This window comes from Cyprinodon variegatus, unplaced genomic scaffold (genome assembly GCF_000732505.1).
Source record: "Cyprinodon variegatus isolate N-32 unplaced genomic scaffold, C_variegatus-1.0 Scaffold58, whole genome shotgun sequence".
Classification (NCBI taxonomy): Eukaryota; Metazoa; Chordata; class Actinopteri; order Cyprinodontiformes; family Cyprinodontidae; genus Cyprinodon; species Cyprinodon variegatus.
Window position 1 is genome coordinate 101,429 of NW_015150511.1, and position 22,751 is coordinate 124,179.

General features: G+C 42.5%; 1 protein-coding gene across 2 annotated transcripts in view; it reads left to right on the forward strand.

The window, feature by feature from the left end:
• LOC107082676 (echinoderm microtubule-associated protein-like 6) overlaps positions 1-22,751 on the forward strand; it is a 37,990-nt gene that overhangs the window by 2,830 nt on the left and 12,409 nt on the right. The window contains exons 2-31 of one of the 2 annotated variants that reach the window (XM_015371462.1): positions 2,706-2,865; positions 3,202-3,300; positions 3,391-3,459; positions 3,922-4,107; positions 4,195-4,330; positions 5,072-5,273; positions 5,362-5,499; positions 5,611-5,867; positions 6,048-6,257; positions 6,351-6,518; positions 6,815-6,921; positions 6,998-7,098; positions 7,467-7,653; positions 7,733-7,838; positions 10,402-10,495; positions 12,943-13,043; positions 13,158-13,360; positions 14,756-14,867; positions 14,941-15,068; positions 17,017-17,158; positions 17,238-17,390; positions 17,463-17,594; positions 18,803-18,891; positions 18,965-19,132; positions 19,213-19,414; positions 19,892-20,018; positions 20,094-20,172; positions 20,249-20,378; positions 20,460-20,558; positions 21,343-21,363. In XM_015371462.1, the coding sequence (XP_015226948.1) occupies positions 2,706-2,865; positions 3,202-3,300; positions 3,391-3,459; positions 3,922-4,107; positions 4,195-4,330; positions 5,072-5,273; positions 5,362-5,499; positions 5,611-5,867; positions 6,048-6,257; positions 6,351-6,518; positions 6,815-6,921; positions 6,998-7,098; positions 7,467-7,653; positions 7,733-7,838; positions 10,402-10,495; positions 12,943-13,043; positions 13,158-13,360; positions 14,756-14,867; positions 14,941-15,068; positions 17,017-17,158; positions 17,238-17,390; positions 17,463-17,594; positions 18,803-18,891; positions 18,965-19,132; positions 19,213-19,414; positions 19,892-20,018; positions 20,094-20,172; positions 20,249-20,378; positions 20,460-20,558; positions 21,343-21,363 (4,106 nt within the window). The remainder of the gene's footprint in view (positions 1-2,705; positions 2,866-3,201; positions 3,301-3,390; positions 3,460-3,921; positions 4,108-4,194; positions 4,331-5,071; positions 5,274-5,361; positions 5,500-5,610; positions 5,868-6,047; positions 6,258-6,350; positions 6,519-6,814; positions 6,922-6,997; positions 7,099-7,466; positions 7,654-7,732; positions 7,839-10,401; positions 10,496-12,942; positions 13,044-13,157; positions 13,361-14,755; positions 14,868-14,940; positions 15,069-17,016; positions 17,159-17,237; positions 17,391-17,462; positions 17,595-18,802; positions 18,892-18,964; positions 19,133-19,212; positions 19,415-19,891; positions 20,019-20,093; positions 20,173-20,248; positions 20,379-20,459; positions 20,559-21,342; positions 21,364-22,751) is intronic. The other variant, XM_015371463.1, reaches the window with a different exon arrangement.

A 22,751-nucleotide genomic window follows, 5' to 3' on the forward strand; every position in this document is an offset into this window, starting at 1 on the left:
GTCACTAATATAAAGTGCCACAATTAAATAAATAAATACAGCGATAAACAATTAATTAAATGTGTAATTCATTAAATAAATAAGGAATTTAATATATAAATGTGTCAATAATTTAATAAAATACGTCTTCATTTTATTAAAAAAATCTATATAATATTTCAGTGTGCATTTAATTATTTCATGGTCCTGTGTCGCAGTGCATCGAAACCATTAAAAGAATCTGTCAAACTCACCCATCAAAGTTAGGGGGTGGTTATCTAACACCTGATTGGTCACCCTGCACATTAAGGCGAAGCAAATCGATTACAGAGATTGTGATTCACAGGTTGTGAACATACTCTGATACAGTAGGTGGCGACTTGATTTAATTAATGAATTACACATTTATTTATTTAATTCCACATTTAATTAATTATTTACACATTTAATTATTTATTTAATGCTGTATTTATTTATTTAATTTTGGCACTTTTTATCCTCCATAGGGGTAGGGGGTTCTAGAATGAAATAATTTGGTCACATGACCCTGGTACGCACATCAAGGATAAATTAGGCTTTAAGGAGTTAATGGCAGTAGCATTTTATTCCTTCCTTTCCTTATTTATTTAATGATGCCACCCTGCAGGAATGGTGTCACAGCTAAAGAGAACAACTGGTTGCTGTGTAGATAGTTAAAACATCACTATTGGCACTACCTGCAGATAATATGTATAAGTGGAAAGTAGTAAGAAAGAGTAGCAAAGTGAATTAAAGTGGCCCTTATGTCCTCCAGCAGCCCAAGCCTATAGCAGCATAACTACAGAGATAGTTCAGTAGAACCAGAAGAAAAACATGGTTTGAGACCCAGCCCGATGATCTTAATGTACTTGTTTCGTTTGTCTGATGGGTGTCATTGTTGAGCTGGGGTTTAGATTACATATTTCTTTCCTTTATTTGAAACAGAGAGAGAGAATCATAAAAGCCTTCAGAAACACACCTGTCAGCAGAAATAAACCTCCTCGCTGTAGGCGACAGCTGAGACCTTCATGTCAGGAACTCAAAGAGTAAGCATCTTCTATGTCAGGTTGTCGTTAGTCAGAAAAAGCTGCTGACACAGTCATATGCTGAGCTTTGATTGGTTGGTCTGTTTGTTCGTGTCCATATACACACTCTGTGTCATGGCCTCTGCAGGGCACCACTGGATCTCGACCATAAACGGTCACTAAGCAGCATCCAGGCGCAACGTTGCCTGTAGTGGATAAAGGATGAATTACTCATCCTTATTTTTCGGATTTTAGCCCTGCTCCATTGTAGAAAATCTTAGCTTCTATTTTTGTCTGTTTGCATAAGAAGAATACATCTTCATAAAGCAGAAGCTAACATTTTGATCCATCCACCTAGCGTTTAGTTTTAGTGGAACATGATATCCTGAGCTATCTCAATAGTTATGCTGCTGTAGGCTTAGACTGCTGGAGGACATAGGGACCCCTTTTTCATCATTCTGCTTCATTCTATCTCTATCTATTCTCCTACTCTGCAGAATTTGTTAGCTTAATTTTTAACGTTATATTCTCTCTGCTTTTTCTCACAGTAGCTTCATCTGGTCTGTTCTTGTTTGGCTGTGACACCATTCTGGAGAGAAATATCAGCTGTGCTGCTGCCATCAACACCTTTTTTAATGGATTTTCGAGGTTGCCCTGTTTTTTAGTGTAGTCCTGTTTCTCTGACTGTGACTGGCTAGATGTGCTGTCTTCATCCTCTGACATTGGAGCTGGCTCGGAGCTCACCTCCCTGGCTGTGTGTTTCCTGGAAGGGGCCGTCTGTGGAGCTGGTTGACAGTTGGCTTTTGTATCTCTGGTTCTTTCTGTATGTCTGCTTCTGTCTCCTTGAACCCCAGTCAGTCTTGGCAGATGGCCGCTCACACTGAGCTTGGTTCTGCTGGAGTTTTTCCTCTCCACTGTCACTACAAGCATGATTGGTGTGAGGGATTGCATTTGAGTCAATGCATCAGCTGGTTTTCCTTAGATAGAAAACTTTGAATTCATTTGACTGTATGATTTGGCCTAATTGTCTCTGTAAAGTGCTTTGCGATGACATGTGTTGAGAATTGGCGCTAAATATATAAACTGAACTGAATTGAATCGAATTGGGTTGACATGTTGTAGTCGTCTCTTATGGAGCACTGCAGACAGCAAACAGGGAGCTTCCCGTAGAGAGTTTTTTCATGTTGATGGGTTTAGGACCACAGTGTTGGTGAACTAAACATTGTTCGGCTGATCCAACTGCCTTCTACGAGAAATCATGTATTTTGTGCTGCTAAGACAGATCTTTGGTTCTGCTGTCTCATGGGATAAAATAACATTAGTATTAACAATTTGTATTTTTGTATTTTAATTTCTGTAAAGTGACCTTGAGTGTCTAGAAAGGCGCTGTTAAATAAAATGTATTATTATTATATACAACTGACAGACGTCGGAATGGATGCTGGTTTTCCAGAACCCAACTGAGGGTTGTCTCAGATTACCATGATCAGGTTCCTGCAGCACAATACTACCAGAAACACTGAAGTTAACAAAATTATGGTCAAGGTTCAACTGAACCCAGTTCTTGGTCAACATCAGGCTAGACTGGAGGGAGACATTATGCAGACATTGTCTACATAAAGAGGTTCAGTGCTTAGAGTTTGGAACTACCCTGATTTAGAAAAGCATTCCTTCTGTTCACAGTCTGGCAATCCACCCTGACAAGATCCAGGTGGCAACAGGGCAGGTGGGGAAAGACCCGTACATCTGTGTCTGGGACACCTATGCCATGCAGACTGTCTCCATCCTGAGGGACGTCCACACCCACGGAGTCGCCTGCCTTGCCTTTGACTCAGATGGACAGGTAAAGCAACCGTCCCGTCTGTTGTCCGACCACAGACTTCATGTAGGGCAGAGTTGAATAAAAATGTGTTTTACTGCTACACGTCTTTCAGGATAAAATGTCTTATCAAACTAGGGTTGTGCTGTTAGCGCAGCTTTTACTGCTTCAGAACCAGTCAGCATCTTCTCAGTATGAGGCCCAAGGAAACTAACTGCCCTAAGTAACTCCAACACTCCTGACCCTGAATTTATCAATCCTGCAGTTTCTATGTAAGGCTACAAAGGAGGGTAACCCCTTAACAAAGATTTATAAATGCAGGTGTCCTCACATACATGGTTCATGTCTTTGTTGTCATAGCGATTGGCCTCGGTTGGACTGGATGCCAAGAACACGGTGTGCATTTGGGACTGGAGGAGAGGGCGTGTCCTCGCTTTGGCAACTGGACACTCAGACAGAGTACGACTCTTCCCCTGTGAAGGTTTTAATTCTGTTAACAAATTCCCTCGATGGTATCCTTTGGTAACACTCCTGCCTCTGTTCCCACAGATCTTTGATATCTGCTGGGATCCTTTCCAGACCAGCCGCCTGGTCAGCTGTGGAGTCAAGCACATAAAGGCGAGACAGAGCCTTCCAGAGTATCATAAGGGATCTGATGATTTCTGCAAAGGTTGCAGAAATTATCAAACATGAAGCATTTCCACGATAATAAAACCATATGATTTAAGAGCAGAAATCATGCAGAATTGTTGAATCTGGATTTGTAGGATGCAATTGAACCATTTAATCTGATTTAGGTTCAGCTAGACATACACATGCATATATATCCAATGTTAATGGATGCAATTAATTCCTTCAATCACCTTAAGATCCAGTTCAGTCCTCATAGAAAGAAGGGTCAAGGTGATTCTGTTGAAAGGAGTCTGGTTAAGGATATCAAGTCACTGAATCAGCAGTGACTTGAGGGAGTTCAGCAACTAAAGCTTAATTATTCCTTCAGATAAATGCTAACTGTTTTTTGTGAGTTTCGGGAATAAATGAAAGTTTTCTGGCACTGAAGAGGTTTTCTCCTGACTGCAGTTCTGGACTCTGTGTGGAAACGCTCTGACTCCGAAGCGAGGCATCTTTGGGAAGACGGGTGACCTGCAGACCATCCTCTGTGTTGCTGCAGCCAAGGAAGAGCTGACCTACTCTGGAGCTCTGAACGGAGATGTCTATGTATGGAAAGGAATTACATTGATCCGGACTGTCCAGGCTGCACATGGGGTACCAACAAACATTCTAACATCTTTAAAGGCGGATCCCAATTTGCTAGTTTCTAAATGCTACATTTGTTCTTGATGAACTGTGCAGGCAGGGATCTTCAGCATGCATGCCTGTGAGGAAGGATTCGCCACTGGAGGACGCGATGGCTGCATCAGATTGTGGGACGTGGACTTCAAACCTATCACCAAGATTGACCTAAGAGAGTCCGAGCAGGGTTATAAAGGTGTGGAGGCTGAGGTCTTTCGCCACGAACAGAATAAAGGGGTTATACATAGCTGGAACCCCCAAAACATAGTGACCAAACCAATGTACACAGCAATCCTGTAAGGTATGCTGTTAGTTAGCGACCTTAGGTTCAGAAATGTACCCTGGTTTTTCCTAGTCACCAGGTGAACCAAGGTTAGTATGGTCTCAGATGTACCCAGGTCAGTTTTTCTTGTTGTGTATCCAAGTCAGTCTGATTTCACGTTTACCCAGGTCAATTGTGGTCTCAGGTTATTCTGATTTGTAGTCCACCCAAGTTAATCTGGTTTGAAATGGAACATGGTCAGTTAGTTTCTCATGTACCCAGGTTAGTCTGGTGTGTAATATACAAAGGTAAGTCTGATCTCAGGTGTACCAAGAGCAGTTTGGTCTTAGGTATATACCCAGTTCAGTTTGTTATATTCCCAATTCAGTCTGATTTGCAGTGTGCCAAGGTCAATCCTGAACTCAAGTTTACCAAGGTCAGTCTTGTGTCAGATGTTCCCAGGTCAGTCTTGTCTCAGGTGTTCCCAGGTCAGTCTGGTCTCTTGAGTTCCCAGGTCAGTCTTGTTCCTGGTAAATCCAGGTTAATCTGTTCTCAGCTGTTTCCAGGTTAGTTTCCTTTGTGGTTTACAAAACTTGACCTGGTGTACCCAGGTCAGTCTTTGATGTGTTGAGACATGGTTAGCTTTTGCTTCAACAGTTAATGGTTTTCTTTCAGGACTTTCAATCCGTAGTGTTTGCTGGAAAGCTGACCGTATTCTGGCTGGGACTCAGGACAGTGAAATTTTTGAAGTAATGGTTCGTGACCGTGACAAGCCACTTTTGTTGATGCAAGGTCACAGTGAGGGTGAGCTATGGGCACTAGACTTACACCCCAAGCAACCCGTAGCTGTCACAGGGAGTGACGACCGTTCAGTCAGGTTAGTCCGACCTAAAAATATCCATCATCTTCTTTTCTTATCTCAATCAACATCTCTGAATCTCACCTGTCCATCTCACTTCTGTCAGGCTGTGGAGCCTACCTGATCACACCCTGCTGGCCCGCTGTAACATGGAGGAGTCGGTTAGAAGTGTTTCCTTCAACAATGATGGCTCTCAGCTTGCTCTAGGTATGAGGGATGGTTCATTTACTGTGCTACGAGTGAGGTAAGTTCACACATGGCTTCCTTCCTCCCCTATGTTTACTGCTATATCACCAGATTGATTAAGACTACAAAGCCAAAGTGGGTTTAAGTGGTAAAAACTCTTCTTCTGCAGGGACATGACAGAGGTTGTGCATATTAAAGACAGGAAGGAGGTCATCCATGAACTGAAGTTCTCTCCAGATGGTTCTTTCCTGGCGGTGGGCTCTAACGACGGCTTGGTGGACATCTATGCTGTTGCTCAGCGTTTCAAGAAGGTGGGTGAGTGTAGCCGCTCAACCTCCTTCATCACCCACCTAGACTGGTCCGTCGACAGCCGCTTCCTGCAGACCAACGATGGTGCTGGTGAGAGGCTCTTCTACAGGATGCCAGGTATGGCCCATAGAGTCCACACTTGGTAGGTCTAGTTCAGGACTGCAGAACATAAAACCGTAGTACTCTAAAAAAGTGTGTAAAGAAAATTGACATTATTTACAGTCTGCATCCCCCGTAATATCCTAATAGTTTGGGCTGTAAGACTGTCTTGGGTCTTCTCATGTTTTGGTCATGCAGCAGGAAAACTTATTGCTAAAGAAGAAGCAAAGGGGATCCACTGGATGACTTGGACTGGCATCATTGGGCCTGAAGTGAATGGAATTTGGCCAAAATACTCCAATGTAACCAACATTAATTCAGTGCATGCCAACTACAGCAGTGCTGTGCTGGTAACCGGAGATGATCTGGGTCTTCTCAAGCTCTTCAGGTTTCCCTGCCTGAAGAAAGGTCTGTATCCATCAAGCAACAGAGCATTTTGTAGCACAGGATTTGATAAAATAAATGAGGTACAGTTTGGTCACGACTCTCTTTTCGACACAGGAGCCAAATTCAAGAAGTACATCGGACACTCTGCCCATGTGACCAATGTTCGCTGGTCCAATGACCTCCAGTGGGTCATCAGCACTGGCGGGGCTGACCATGCTGTCTTCCAGTGGAGGTTCCTTCCTGAGGGTGTCATGAACGGTGTTCTGGAGCCTCTTCTTCAAGGTGGATTTAATGTTTATCCCAACCACTGTCCCCTCCATCAAAGATTCTCTGAAAGTCTTGAAAACTCAAACCTGAGGTCTGAACTTTTAAATCGAACGGAACCATTGGTAGGGTTCCCTGATGTGAAAATCTTATCTTTAACTCAGCATCTAGACTGATGCCTCCTACAACCCTTAAAGCTACCTTCATAAAGCCACTTTGAATATAAACCCTTCTGTTGGTTAACAATAAATTCAATGCCTATATCAGTGGTGTTAATATGTATAAAGGTGAATTCTCTTGTTTTGGGTCTTCAGAAGGGTATGCAGACTCCAACAGCGGTGAGTCGGACTCTGACGTATCAGATGTTCCAGAACTCGATTCCGACATCGAACAGGAAGCTCAAACCAACTATGAGCGCCAGGTGAGTAGGTAACAAACACTCTTGCTGTAAATGACCTGTCTCTGTGTGTATCTGACCTACCTATGTCGTCCTGCAGGTGTATAAAGAGGATCTCCCACAGCTTAAGAAGAAACTGATTGGTTCCTTGAAGCGGCAGAAAGCTCCAGAGGAGGGGCTTCGTCTGCAGTTCGTTCACGGGTAAAAAAAGTTTTGATCGGCTGATGGATCGTCGCTGAAAGTGAAAACATGTCAACTGTTAATGAGTAAATGTATGTTAGCCAACAACCGTTGCTAGAGTTTAGACCAGGGGTTTAACCCTGACCACTAGCATGTTCCTCCACCCATTCCCCAAATCCACATGGAAACCCAAATAATAAAAGTGTAAAATAAAGTTAAGTACTTTACATGAGCCCACATCTACACCAGACAATGCTGAGCCTATGATTCAGAACCACATAACGAACAGTGTTCAGTGAACTGCTAGGTATGACAGCATAGGACAAATGGTGAAAGCATTTTTGATGACCTGCTCATCTTTGTCCATTTGACTCCTCTGATTCCTGAAGATACCGCGGCTTCGACTGTCGTAACAACCTGTTCTACACTCAGACGGGGGAGGTTGTGTTCCATGTGGCCGCCGTTGCCGTTGTCTACCATCGGCTACAGCACAGTCAGCGTTTTTACCTCGGGCATGATGACGACATCCTCAGCCTCGCTGTTCACCCTCTTAAAGACTATGCGGCATCCGCACAGGTACATTTGGACAATCAGAGAGCAGCGGGTCTCCTACCCAACAGTTTTAGGATTTTTAATTGGCCGGCTTTGTGTTCAGGTGGGGAGAGACCCGGCCATCCATGTCTGGGACATCCAAACTCTGAAGTGCCTATCTCTGCTCAGAGGTCACCACAGCAAAGGGGTCTGTGCTCTGGACTTCACAGGTCCGTTATCCGGATCAAAACAGCATCTGTTTACCCTAAAATCTTCTAAACCACCCATCTCTAAACTTTTAAAAATGACAGGGTTACAGCTTCAACCTGCTCATCCCCATCAGACACCTCTAACCCCTCTGGAGACTCAGACATAGAGATAATATGTGCTGTAAATTGGACATTTGTCAGCACTTCTTCAACAATTTATGGAAGAAAGGGGTCCAGAATCCACCTCAACTGGCTGAAAGATTACCTCTGGTGTTATAATGTTATTGAAAGTGGTTTAACAGATCAACCAGTTCTGACCTAGTTTGGGCTGAATTTGGACAGTAAGGCTAAAAAAAGATCAACATGGATGTCCAGGGTTTGGAGAACATCTTTATTGCTCTTAATGTTATACCATTAGTCAGCAAAAAGTCAAAACAAAATCCAAAACCAGCTAACCTGCTCTGTACTGCCACCATGTAGAAATCTTTTTTTTTTTTACATAATTAAGGTATGTTTTCAATGAACATGATTAAATTTCCTGGAATGAACAATTTAGATGTGATTCCAGTGTTGCGGTGTGTTCAGAAGCGATACCATGGACGCATTTCTAGTTACACCACAGGCACAATGTTGGTGATTCTTGGGATGTAGCCGTGATACGACACCTGCTAAATATGATTGTTCCTTGATGCATTGCAAAAACCAGTCATGGACCAGATGTAGCTGTGACATAGGGTGAAGGAGCACAGTGGAGACAAAGCTTAAAGGATGAAATAAGTAACGCTCTCAAAAGGTTTGTGGGTGGCTTTTATAAAACTTTTTTTTATTTAGCCCCATTCTTTATTTTCAGGGTGTTTTGGGCTCTGCCTTAGAAATAGAGTGAGGTAGGGGAACAGTGAAGGCAGTATGGGGGTGCATATGTTTATATATGTGAGCATGTGCAAAGTAAGTCCATGAAGCACTGTCCCCGAAGCCATTGTCCTTGATAGTACAATGTAATGTTCATCAGCTGGCTGCACACAGAGGAGGTTCAAGTATCTCCTGAGGAAAGGGAGTGAAAAAAGTGTCATGTTTACATAATATCCAGGAGAAGTTGAAGATCTCTGACATTTAAGGCAGCACAGGGGGGCAGGATTTCAGATATAGATATATTGTTTTAGGTCAGGCTGATTTTTCCTGTCTGCCTTGCGAGTCTTGCCGGTGCCTCACAATGGCAAATCTAAATAGACAAGTTCCTGTTATCAAAAATCAAATAACGTACAAATCTTCTACTCCCTGGACTGACAAACTCTTCAGACACACAATCTTCCATTTCTGTCTGGAATCTTTGGAGAAAAACATTCAATCTGATCAAGAGGATTTCATCAAGAAAATTTGATCAATTGTGTTGAGAGACCAACTGACCACATCAATAATTCAGTTTTTCCCACCGAGAAAATATTGGTTGAAAAGACATTCAATATGACAAGATGTATGTCCAATACAACTTCTATATTTAGTTGAAAAGTGAGAGGTGAAAAGCTGTAATTTTTAGATCGTGAAAAGACTATCTTATTGGACTAAAGTGGGACAAAATCAGACCGACCAAACAGCCCAATTTTCAACTATTTCTGGATTAAATGGTAAATGGCATGTACTGATATAGTGCTTTTTCAAGTCAGGAGACTTGACCAAAGTGCTTTACACTACATTCAGTCATTCCCCATTCACGCACACACTAATGGTGGCAAGCTACATTGTAGCCACAGCTGCCCTGGGGCTCACTGACAGAAGCGGGGCGGCAGTACAATGGCGCCACCGGGCCCTCTGACCACCATCAGTAGACAATGCAGGTGAAGTGTCTTGCCCAAGGATACAAACGACACTGAAAGTCGGAGCTGGGGCTTGAACCGTCAGTCCTTCTATTTCAGGGCAAACTCCTACATCCGACGCCACTGTCGCCCTAACTATTAAATCAAGGCTATGACGGATCGACCAGATTTAGCCTAAAAACCAACATCTAAAAGATGTTTGGGGGGTTGGAAGATAATACAAAAGCAGGCTACAAAAGAAGTACAAACACAGAGCTAAGCAAGACAGAAAGGGGAGGGTGGGGTAGGAAAAAGTGTCTTTCCCTACCAAGAAGAAGTCTGAAGAAAATCCAGGTATATCTGAGTTTTAACTGACAATCAGCAGATTGAATTTTTATTTTATTTTTATGACGCGATGAAGCTACTGGAGTGGAGCTTGCAGCCAACCATGCAAATTGCTGCCGCTGTCAGATGAGCGACAGCGCATACAGTAAATGTGGCAACTCTGTTACTGGAATCATGCTTGGTGTGAATGCACCATTAGAGAAAAAGCTTAGCTTATATACACTCACAACTATAAAGAGCTGAGCAGAAGGTTGCAACAACATCATCTCCAGTTATTTAATTGATTGTAGCTCTGTTATCACCAACTTCATGTAGTCGATTTATTTTATTAACCATCTCATCTGTGTCCCCGTTGTTTGAACATGGAGATCTTGGTTGGTATTCCTGAAACCTCTGATGGCTCTGATTTGTCTGTAACTCTAATATGCCCTTTTGTCTCTGTGTCCCAGCGGACGGGAAGAGTTTAGTCTCAGTGGGAATCGATGAGTTTCACTGCATCGTCATCTGGGACTGGAAGAAAGGAGAGAGGCTGGCTAAGGCCAGGTGAGCACACCTGGTCAAATATCAGATCCAGACTGAACCATCGGAAAAATGATCTGTAAATTCTTCTCTCAGTGGCAGGTGTAAGCTCTGGATCTTCTTTCCATCACAAACCCGTGATAAGCTTTGCTACATCTGCTGTACCTTTAAATGGTGGTTCCACTCCTTAAGCCAGAACCTGGATCATCAGTTTGTGCACAAAAAAATATGACTTTGGTTTCCTATCACTCACATCATAATTAGCAGCACAAACAACAACCATGAGATAAAAAAAACTTAGTCTAGTTGCATCTGATTTCAACCTGTTAGATGTTGCTGCTTTGACAGAATTTGCAAAGGCAACAACCACACCATTTAGAACAACTTCTAAAGGGATAAAACAGGTAAAAATGACTCAGGATAGTAGGAGAATAGTAGCAGTGTGGATTTCTTATAAATAACGTAGGAAGGCAGGTTATATTAGTACTCAAAGACTTAACTGTTTCTAGCGGAGTGTCTGACCATCCTGTCTGTAGGGTGTTTATAGAAACAGTCTGGGGAAGAAACTGTCCCTGTGCCGGTTCAGTTTTTCCATCAGCTCTCTGTTCCACCACCATGATGGTAAAAGGCTGAATGTTTTTTCAGAGCCTTGATTTGAACAAGTTCTTGATGGAGGGAAAATGAATCTGGACAAATCTCCCGTAGACCTAATTCTTGCAGTTTACTAACCTGTTTTGTAAATTTACCAAATCACACAGAGAAGGCTGTGTAGAAGATGACCAGCAGCTCCTCTGGAAGGTCGCACTTCCAAAGATGCCAAAAGAACTACAGTTCCTGTGGGCAGTGGCACCTCCAGAAATGTTTCATAGGGGTAGCCAGATGCTAGCCTCGTGAGACCATCCTGATACCACGAGCTTTCAAGATTTCACTCGCTAATCAATCTGGAGACTCTCCGTTGAAGAAAATTTGGAGCCGTTCACCAAACGAACGTCCAATCAGCGTTGGCTTTGAGGCAGGTTGAGGTGTGACGCAACGAAAAGCGCGACAGTTCAGTCTAAAGAACATGGCGGCTTCAGCCGATGAAACTAGCGTTAGCGTGGCTATCGAGCAAGTTTTATCAGAATTACATAGTATTTCTTCACTGAAAGAAGAGCAAAACACTGCTCTGGAGGCTTTTCTCAGAGGAAAAGATGTTTTTGCTCTTCTCCCGACTGGTTTCGGCAAGAGTTTGATCTACCAATTGGCTCCTCTTCGTCGTCGCTCTGTTACGTCATATGCTTCGTTGATCTGATTAGTTTATTTGGCCCCTCTATTACCAACATAGGCCAATCAGCTAACCAGTATTTTCGCCCCTTCCCAAAATTACTTCTACGGAAGGTTTCCAGATGGATATGCGGAGCAAATCCATCTGGTGGAGTCAGGTTAGCCAGATGGGGCCACTAAAAATCTTGGGGTGGCACAAACTTAAAGCCATGATTTCAGGTTTTGAATCTACTATTGTGGTAAACCTACCTGTAGAAATCATAAAGACTAAATCACCTAATCATTTATTGGTTTACTGTGTGATTTTTTTTATTTTTTTTGTTATGACTCTGGCTGTGCATAATGGGATTAAATGCTACTTCACTGGCGAGTGTACTACAATTTACCCTGGCACCACTGCCTGTGGGACCTTCTTCTAGTTAGGGTCTATGTGTGAAGACTACCTCACTTTACTAAGGAGGGTGTTTCCTAGGAACCAAAAGTGGTCCACAACCCACACTGGTGTGGAGGATGGTTAGGGGAGGGAATCTTGGGGGAATTCTCTGGAAGTCCACTTCAGGGTTCTCACCAGCATGTTTCAGCATAATGGGTCCTTATGCTCAAAAGACACAGTTTCACTGAAAATCAAGCCAATATGCTCATTTTTATGAGCCGACAGCCACATAAAAATGTCAGCCCTTTGACAGACGTGGGCTTCTTCTCAAGGGCGTTTCAGCAAAGACCCTGGTCAAGCTGAAACTTTTAGAATTGCAATAAAATGATGCAGATTCCTTGACTCTTAATGAGCATAAATCCTACGAAAATATATATAAAAAAAGACATTTACCTCCTTATTTGCATATAAACATGAGGTATGCACAGTGGAGACATGACAAGACTGTCATTGGCTTGGCTCACCGGGTGAACAGGTTACTGTGGCGTACAGAGAGCAAAAAAATCTGGTAAAAACCCTGTAACATCGTCTTCATGTGCTGGGCTCTTTGGAGATGCTGTGTTGTCCTGGATCTGTCCAGTGACAGTGGTGTCATCTGCAAACTTTAGGATTTTTACAGATGGTTTAACTGAGATTCAGTCATTTCTGTTAAGAGGGAAGAGGCGTGGAAAGAGGACACACCTCTGCTGGATTCTGAGATTACCGGTAGTGTTTTTTGGTGGGAGTTTAAATGATGATTTTGCCTTGATGACTGAGCACCTCCTCTGTCCTCTAGGGGTCACAAGGATAAGATCTTTGTGGTGAAGAGTAACCCTTTCAGGATGGACAAACTGGTGACTGTGGGCATCAAGCACATCAAGTTCTGGCAGCATTCAGGTATATTGCATTGCTTCATGTTAAAAAAGGGGTTCTGTCTGCAGGAGGGTGAGGAACAAAATCCAGTGTTTTTCAGAGATGTACCAGAATCAAACATCTGCTTTCTTTATGTAGGAGGCGGTTTGACATTTAAAAGGGGAATTTTTGGGAACCTTGGAAAGCAGGAAACGATGATGTCAGCATCTTATGGCCGATCAGAGGACATGGTCTTCTCTGGAGCCACCAATGGAGATGTTTACATCTGGAAAGACACAACGCTTGTGAAGACCATCAAAGCACATGACGGCCCCGTCTTTGCAATGTGCTCCCTGGACAAGGTAACTCCCACACATATGCACATTCATTCGTAAACCCATCCATCCCGTTGGTTCTTCAAAGCTTAGCGGTCTGTTCTGTAACCAGTTCGAGCCCCCGATTTGTCCAACTCCTCTGTTGTATCCTTGGACAAGACCTTTCACGTACATAGCCAGCAACAAGTATATCACGGTTAAAAGAAAAGTCTTTCAGGCTCCATCTTGGTAGCCAAGTACAGTGTTAGGCAACCATTGTCACCATGGCTTACACGCAAACAAAAAAGAAGTACATAGACATTTTTGACCAGTATGCAAAATAGCAATAGATCCTCTATTTGAGCTGAACCTCCATCTGATGTTGAGATGATGAGAATCTTTAAGCATCAAAGACATAAAACCAGAGAGTTGAGCTACTACAGCTAGAAACCACTGATTATGGCTAACATCTTGGTGTCACGATGGACCTGAACCATTTCCATGATTAAATGACTAATATACAGCAGGATCTAGAAAAACTCATGGATGAATTTCTCTTTAGTAGAATTGATCACTGCAACAGTGCCTTTATAGGTTTCCTTAAAAGGTCCATCAGACAGCTGCAGCTGATCCAAAACATTGCTGCCTGTGTTCTCACTAGAACTAAGAAAGTAGAACACATCAGCCTGGTTCTGAAATCCTTACACTGGCTCCCTGTAGCTCAAAGAATATACTCTCAAATCCTTCTGTTAGTCCAAAAATAACTGAATGGATCAACCTTACAGACCAGTCAGGTCATCTAGTTCCAGCCTACTCCGGGCACCCAGAACTAGAACCAAACACGAAGAAGCGGCATTTAGTTTCTATGCTCCAATGATCTGCAACAAACTTCCAGAAGACTGTAAAAGTGCTGAAAGCTTGAGTTCTTTAAGTCAAAGTTAAAAACCTGTTTATTTAGAGCTGCCTTTTACCGTTGAACTGTTAACTAAGGTAATATAAGTGTTTCCATTACAAAATTATGTCCTAAGCCCCAAAGGCTGAAATCATGACAGAACTGGGACTCCAAAATCCCTCTATTGGTCCATAAAGCCCAAAATGGACTCAGTCTGAAAAATATTCATGTCAGGTAGGATCCATCTTGACCCTTAAGGTCTCCACAGACCTGCTAGTACCAGAACCAAAGTGGATGAGGCAGCATTTCATGTTTCTGGACCTTAAATAAAAAAAAAAACTACCTGAAAACCTGACAAGTTTGGAACCTGTGTGTTCCTTTAAACCACGACCCTTTAAAGAACTGTTTGTTTTTTTTATTCCTTTATTATCTTTATGTCAAAATCTTTTATTCCATCTTTTTATGAATAAAGGTTTGTGTAAATAAACATCCTTTAAAGCAGTCTGGATGGACCGCTTTAATAAAGTTACCTGTGTTGTGTTTCCTGTCAGGGCTTTGTGACGGGGGGGAAGGATGGCATCGTGGAGCTGTGGGACGACCTGTTTGAGCGATGTTTGAAGACCTACGCCATCAAGAGGGCCGCTCTCTCCCCGTCCTCCAAAGGTTCCTGCTCCAGCTTTCACACTTTCAGTCCCTGAAGTTTCAGCTGTTTGACTCATGTCTTCCTTCTGGTCAGGCCTTCTCCTTGAGGACAACCCGTCTATCAGAGCCATCACTCTGGGTCACGGTCACATCCTGCTCGGAACCAAGAACGGAGAAATCCTGGAGATTGACAAGAGTGGGCCGATGACGCTGCTGGTTCAGGTTAGACAGTATGAAGTCAGAATTATGCAATGGGGCACATATGTAATAAATACTCATAAAGGCAGTTTTGTTTAAAGGAAAAGTCTGGTCAGCAAGGAATGATCAATGGATCATTATCTATACCTGAAACTAATATGTTTGTGGTAATTTAAGGAATAATAATCAGTAAAAAAATTAAAATAATAATTTTTCTTCGCGATCACTGAGTGCGGGACCGGCCAAATATAGTCACACCTCACTCCTGACATCTCCCAGCAGTGATGTCATGGTGTGGTACAGTAAGCCTAGCGCCATTCTCCCCGCTTTTGAAACAAAATCAATGGGAACTACTAGACACCAGTGTTGTAGTACTCGAGATCGGTCTCGGTCTCAAGACCGGTCTCGAGACCATTTTTTGATGGTCTCGGTCTCATCTCGGACTTGACCGCATTTGGTCTCGCTCTAGTCTCGGTCTCGGGCGCTGAGGACTCTGCATTTTATTTCAAGACTGGTCAAGACCACAACTGTGGAAATAACGCTAATCATCAGAATATTATCAGTTTCTTTAAGATCCTTCTTTTTATTGGATGCTTGGATTCAAATCCAAACAATAACCTTTCTCATTGGTAAATGCAGTAAAGGAGATCAATCTATTTTTTCAAAAAATTATCTGTCTCATAACATATTTCACAACTTGGTGAAAGATATAGATTTATTTAAGAAAACAGAATTTTGCACATTGTTTTGAAATAGCACATTTAAAAACAACATAAATGTATGTACTGTTCATGAACGGCAGAGAAAATACAATTTTGATCGACTTTGATTGATTGTTTGAAATTCTGTGATTACTACACAGAAGTACTAAATAAAGATGTTAATGTTTAGTCCAGTTCTGNCAAAACTGCTATTTTCAATGACTACTTATTTTTGTCCAGCTTTAACATCAGTATCGATATCGGTTATCGGCTACATGAGTTTTAAAATATCAGCATATCGGCCAAAATCCCAATATCGTGCATCCCTAATGCACATATGTAATAAATACTTATAAAGGCTGTGTTGTTTAAAGGAAAAGTCCGGTCAGCAAGGAATGATCAGTGGATCATTATCTATACCTAAAACTGATAAGTCCGTGGTGATTTAATGAATGTATTGTTAATCAGTAAAAAAATAAAACATTTTCATCGTGATCACTGAGTGCGGGACCGGCCAAATATAGTCACACCTCACTCCTGACATCTCCCAGCAGTAATGTCATGGTGCGGTAAGCCTAGTGCCATTCTCCCAGCTTTTGAAACAAAATCAATGGGAACTACTAGACACATCTGCAATCAACTATTATTGAAGATTTCCAGAGGACTTCACCATTGAAATTCACCAGAGCTATAGTTAAACTGACAATGCCCACGTGCATGGCAGTTGGATGTTGTAATATATTAGGTAAAAGTGAAAAAAAAAATTGTTATCAGCTGAATTACTGTGGGTAGTAATCGTGATCCAGCGATACCTGCTGGACTTTCCAAACTAGGAGCATTTCTGGAAGATTTACAGGATCTAGTAATGCTAACATCACCATTGGGCTTTCAATAATAAATAAAGTACAAATGACAGCACACAAACGAGGCTAAAATTAGCGAATTAGAAACCTCAGATATGCTGTTGAACACACCAGAGCCACCGTAGACTGTGGATCTCAGGTCTCCTAGTTCATTTTGGTTAAAGGAAATCTAAGCAGTTTTTTATTTGTACAGCTGTTTCTGCCTATGATCATCCTGCAGCTCTGATATCAGCGCTTGTTTGTATTTGTTCCTTACACATCTTTTTAACTGAGTGAGACAACCATGATTCATCCTTGATGATTTATGCAATCCTAAACATCTTTAATATTTCTCCCCCCCTTAATCTGTTCTTGTTAGTATGTCCCACCTATGCCTGTTGGTCTCACCTGGGTGTTTTCCATGTTTAGGGTCACATGGAGGGTGAGGTGTGGGGGCTGGCAGCTCATCCTTTACTTCCTGTCTGCGCCACCGTCAGTGATGATAAGACTCTGAGGATTTGGGAGCTGTCAGCCAATCACAGGATGGTTGCCGTCCGTAAACTTAAGAAAGGTGAGGCCTGCGCAGTTAAACGTAAATGTGTTCTACTTGCGGCACCCGTTCAACGTGAGCTCTCCTTGTGGCCTGCCAGGTGGGCGCTGCTGCACCTTCTCTCCAGACGGTAAAGCTCTGGCGGTGGGTCTGAACGACGGCAGCTTCATGGTGGTGAATGCAGACACGCTGGAGGACATGGTGACCTTCCATCACCGCAGGGAGCTCATTTCAGATATCCGTTTCTCCTTAGGTACCTGAGCCTTGATCACAGGTGTGAAACATGATGCAGATGGGTCTCTAATGTGTCAGGTCTGATTTACAGATGCAGGGAAATACTTGGCAGTGGCGTCCCATGATTCCTTCGTGGACATCTACAACATTTTGACCAGTAAGAGGGTTGGGATCTGTAAAGGAGCTGGAAGCTACATCACTCACATCGACTGGGACTCCAGAGGTGAACAGACCAGAACCACACGCTGGTCCCGATTTGATCCAAAACGCCTGCATTATACAGATAGAACTAAAGACCATAAAACCAAAAGCTAAATGCAGAAACCGTCTAGCGATCCAGAACCGCCTTCAGCTGCCTTGGGTTCCTACTGGACCTCGTTTGTCTCTCTCATCCTTACAGAGGAGTTCTGGTGTTCCTTCCCAAGTTGCTTTTAATTCATTTAGGGTTCCGCTCACCTCTGTGGAGATTTCACCAGAGGCCAATACACCTTCATTCTTCTCCATTTTAGGCTCTTGTTGTAGATCTACTGTCGTGTTGATGGTTGATGTTCTGTTGGTGTTTCTGTTCTGACTGAGCTTCGGCCGTCAGCAGCAGATGGTTTATGGTCCACTCAATGACTGAGAGGTACTCAGAGCCAGCCCACAGCATCACTTCTCCACCTCTCTGCTGGGCTGTGTCAATCATTGTCTAACGTTTCTACTCTGGTCTCATCTGTCCAGAGGAGATTGTCCATAAAGTTTTGTACTTCATCCAGATGCACTTAAGTCCTTCAGTCATTTTCTTTCTAGTAGGGGCTTTCTTTTATAAACTTCCAAATAGGCAGGGTGAATCCGGCTCATGATCTTTAACCTGCTAACTGAGGCCTGCAGTGTCTAAAACAGAGCTCCTGGGTTGTTGGTCACTTTTCTGAGTGTCATGCTTAGAGCTTGGGCTGAATCTGGTGAGGCATCCACTCCTATGAAGACTGACAGATGTCTGAGATGCTCTCCTGTTTAAATAACAAGGGACCTCAGATGCTTTGGAGATGACCTAATGACCCTTTAATGGTCAGCAGTGTTAGCAAACACCTGTATGGTCCAAAATCCTGTTTTTGCAGGAGCTTGATCTGAACAGGTGATTTTTGATCCAACCAGCTGCTCCCTCTGAGATCCTGAGGAGGTGCTGAAGATGGATTCAGTTCCTTTATTTGGACTCGTGGAGAGGATTATGTGGTCGTGTGGCTAAATTAGGCTTATTTGAGGAACCGATGACATCGCAATCGACTAAAATGTAAAAGAACATTCAACCCTGACAGTAATTGATGTCACCTCAGATGTTTACCTTCCTTACAAGATGACAGATTTTCTATGGATCTTTCTCTGATCCACGCCCTGACAATAACTACTATAACCTCATCTTCTTATTCTGTCCTCCCTAATGTTTTCCTGTAGGTAAACTTCTGCAAGTGAACACCGGAGCAAGAGATCAGCTGTTTTTCGAGGCTCCACGAGGACGAAAACAGAACATTAGCGTGTCTGAGGTGGGAAAACTCGTTTCATTGTCTTGTTTGAGGTTTCTGTCTCCAGGGGCTTTAAAGCGGTGTCTGTGTCCAGTTTGAGAAGTTGGACTGGGCCACCTGGACGTCTGTTCTGGGTCCCACCTGTGAAGGAATCTGGCCCTCATTCAGCTTTGTGAACGCTGCTTCACTCACCAGAGATCGCAAAATTCTCGCCACAGGAGACGACTTTGGTTTTGTCAAACTGTTCAGCTTCCCATCTCGGGTGAGGCTAGAACTAGAATCTGGCACTGGGAGTCCACTAATGTACCTGGATCTCATCATCTCCTCAATCTCTTTTCTCAGGGTCAGTTTGCCAAGTTTAAAAAGTACGTTGGTCACAGCACCAATGTGACAAATGTCCGCTGGTCCAATGATGATGCCATGCTGCTGTCTGTGGGCGGAGCTGACACTGCGCTGATGATCTGGACCAGAGAGCCAGCGGGCCACAAGGAGAGCAAAGCTGTGGACAGCGAGGAGTCGGATGATGACCCTGAGGAGGATGGAGGTAACATCACAGGAGATATCAGTGTAGAGCTAACTTCCTCCAGGAATGAGGTTATACCGAATCCGGACATGTTCTGGTCCGTATGGCTATCTTAGATTGTCAGTGGTTGGCAATTCTAATTCTTAAGGGCCGGTATTCTGCAACTTTTAGATTCGTTCTTGGTCCAACATACCCGAAATAAGGGGCGGAACTACCTCTTCAGTAAATAATAAATTTTTCCAGAGTCTTCTTAATCATCTAATTGCCTGATTGAGGTGTATTGGACAAAGGAAACATCTAAATGTTGCTGGAAACCTGCCATCCAGGAGTGGAGTTGCCCTATCCTGTTCTAGGTTTTACAGATGTGTTGTTTGAATGATAAAGTCTGAGTCAAGGACGTTGTGTTCTTTTTAACTTTTGTCCCATGAGCCAAGTCCCTAGCTTCCAGAGGGAGAACATTCTTTTGAAAAACAGTCATTTTGTGGACTTTAATTTTAGGGTACGACAGTGATGTGGCTCGGGAGAAGGCGGTCGACTATGTCACAAAAATCTTCTCAGTGAGCATTAGGAACATGTCAGGAACCAAGCCTCACCTACAGCACAGAGAGATTGCTTTGGAGGAGAGGTAACCTGAAGGCCTGATTCTGCCTTGTGATGAGTTCAGATACAGTTTTTGTTTAACACTCTTTTCCCTGTTCAGGCTTCCCGTGAGCCGGGCCATACCGCTACCCGACAAACTACTGAAGGACAACGTAACCAAGAAAAAAAAAGTGGTGGAGGTCAGCCCATGGCATCTTCCTGGTGACATCTAACTAGTCCTGACTTTAACTCTAACTGCCATCTTTTTTCTATTAGGAGCTGCTGCTGGAGCACGTCTTTGGCTATAGAGGCTTCGACTGTCGCAACAACCTACACTACCTCAATGATGGAGCAGACATCATCTTCCACACTGCGGCTGCTGTAGTCGTTCAGAACCTGTCCGCTGGTGAGTGTAGCCATCATTTATTATTAGTAATCACCTAATGTTGCTCATGAGGTCAACACTACCTACTTCCTGTCCTGCCAGGAACCCAGAGTTTCTACCTGGAACACACTGATGACATTCTCTGTCTGACGGTCAACCAGCACCCAAAGTACCAGAATATCATTGCCACCGGGCAGATCGGTAAGTCCTACCTGTAGTAGGCCTCTCAGGAAGCAGCAATGGAGATGATTGCTGTCAGCACTTTTAACTTCTAGTTTCATATGCCTCAGCTTGGGTCTACAGCTCAACTTTTATGCAGATTTTTTTTGGAGGGAGTTGAAACCCTGAACCTATTGCTGATTGCTGTACACCAGTACTGATCATCAGGCTTCTAATGTTACCCAACATTAAAATCACCAGCTGTTTCCATTAGAAAGTCCTAAAAAACACACTACGAGTGTCAAAAATAACTTCTGGAAGAACCTTGCCGTTACATCAGACTTTTGATAAACTATCTAATAAAAATATGAACTCAGAGTAAATGAATGGCCATAACGTCAGCTATCTGTGAGTTTGATATCATATTTTGTCTCTGAACAATGTTCTTTCTGAACTTAAATGACAGAATCTTTCCTATTGGTTGGTTGTTAGAACAAGATCTGCGTTCAGTATATGACTGTTCAGTCCTTATTGAATGCTGCAGGATGGAAAATGTTAACATTGTTTGGGGGCTCGTCCAGGATTTGATCTTCTGTTCCTGGATAAGCCACCATTTAATGCTATGCCCCAGCAGCTCCAGTAAGGCTATTCATATTTCCACGGATTTCTTGTAAAGGAACATCCCAGTTACCAGTTAGAGGTTTTTGTCGGAGTGTGGGTTTCTTTTAGCATCTCCGCACGTTGCTTCCATGCATGATTGGCTGCGCATCACACCTTTTTTCTTTTCCACTGCTTCCTCATCGTCACCGCCTAACCTCATCACCAGGTGACGTCTCAGATTTCCCAGGTAAGTGTGCCTTCACTTTATTCACTGTGCTCATCCCTACACCATTAACACAAGTGATTCTGTTTGTTCTGCTGTGTAACCTGCTGTCGGTGCATAGAGACCGATGTGTCTGGTGAGTATCAGCAGTCAAGGTCCGGATAGAGTCCAACCTGTGTGTAGCTCATCTCCTAACCCTTTGTTCTTTGGTAGACTAAATCTGCTCTAATGTGGACTGATAGAAAACACTTTCTGCAGAATCTTCTTCATATTTGTGGCAGAAAACAGCTGCAGGTTAAAGAATGGGCTGATTTCAAAGGTTTTAGGTCTGCTCTGTCAGTTTTAGGTAGAAATTAGACAGAAATTGAGGCATTTAGTTTTCTTCTTTTTGATTTCTGAGGCATTCGCCTAAAATGTCGACCTTTAGGGTGTCAAAATGTCGTCTCTTTCATTTTGAAACATTTAAAGTTGGACTACATTGTTACGTGAGGTATTAAGTTTATGAATACAGATAGATGAAAGCTGAATTCTTTTTTGTGTGAATTAATCTAAAACCAGCTGAGGCGATTTTTTTTTGTCTCTATTGTTACCCTACTTTTGTCATAATGTTTAAGGTTATTACAAATATTTTGTTTTCTTCTCTTCAGTACATGCACTCAGAGTCACAGGATAATGTTGATGATGCAACAAGAAGACCTTATTTTAATAATTATTACAATTTATGAAAAGTAAGATTGATTTTATTTAGGGATGCACAATATAATTGGCCCCCTATCGGTATCGGCCTTAAAACTGAATATCGTACATCGGCCACCCCACCGATATTTAACCCGATATTTGATTAGCTTCTGAGTTTCTAAAGTCTAAAAAAAATATATATATATATACTGCTTCTTCTTCCTCAAAAACTTCTACTTAAAAACTTCTAAAGATGAGGGAAACAATATTGATAAATTAAAATATCACAATATCTTCATATGCTGATATATTGCCATTTAAAAACACCATATCAATCTCTTTTACTAATGAAATATTGCTATATGTTATCGAAATTTTGCCATATTTTTATATGTTGATATATTGACGCGGTATCGATCTATTTTACTAACAAAATCTCACAAGAATTTGCAAAATATCTTGAGAGTTTGTAACAGAACGATGAAATTTCACAAGATTTTGAAAGTAAAATAGATCGATACCGCGTTTTTAAAAATCAATTTGATATCAGCATATGAAAATATATTTGAGTATATTATTTTTCAAAGTGTCAGAAATGGATAAAACTGCTATTTTTAATGACTACTTATTTTTGTCCAGCTTTAACATGAGTATCGATATCGGTTATCGGCTACATGAGTTTTAAAATATCGGCATATCGGATATCGGCCAAAATCCCAATATCGTGCATCCCT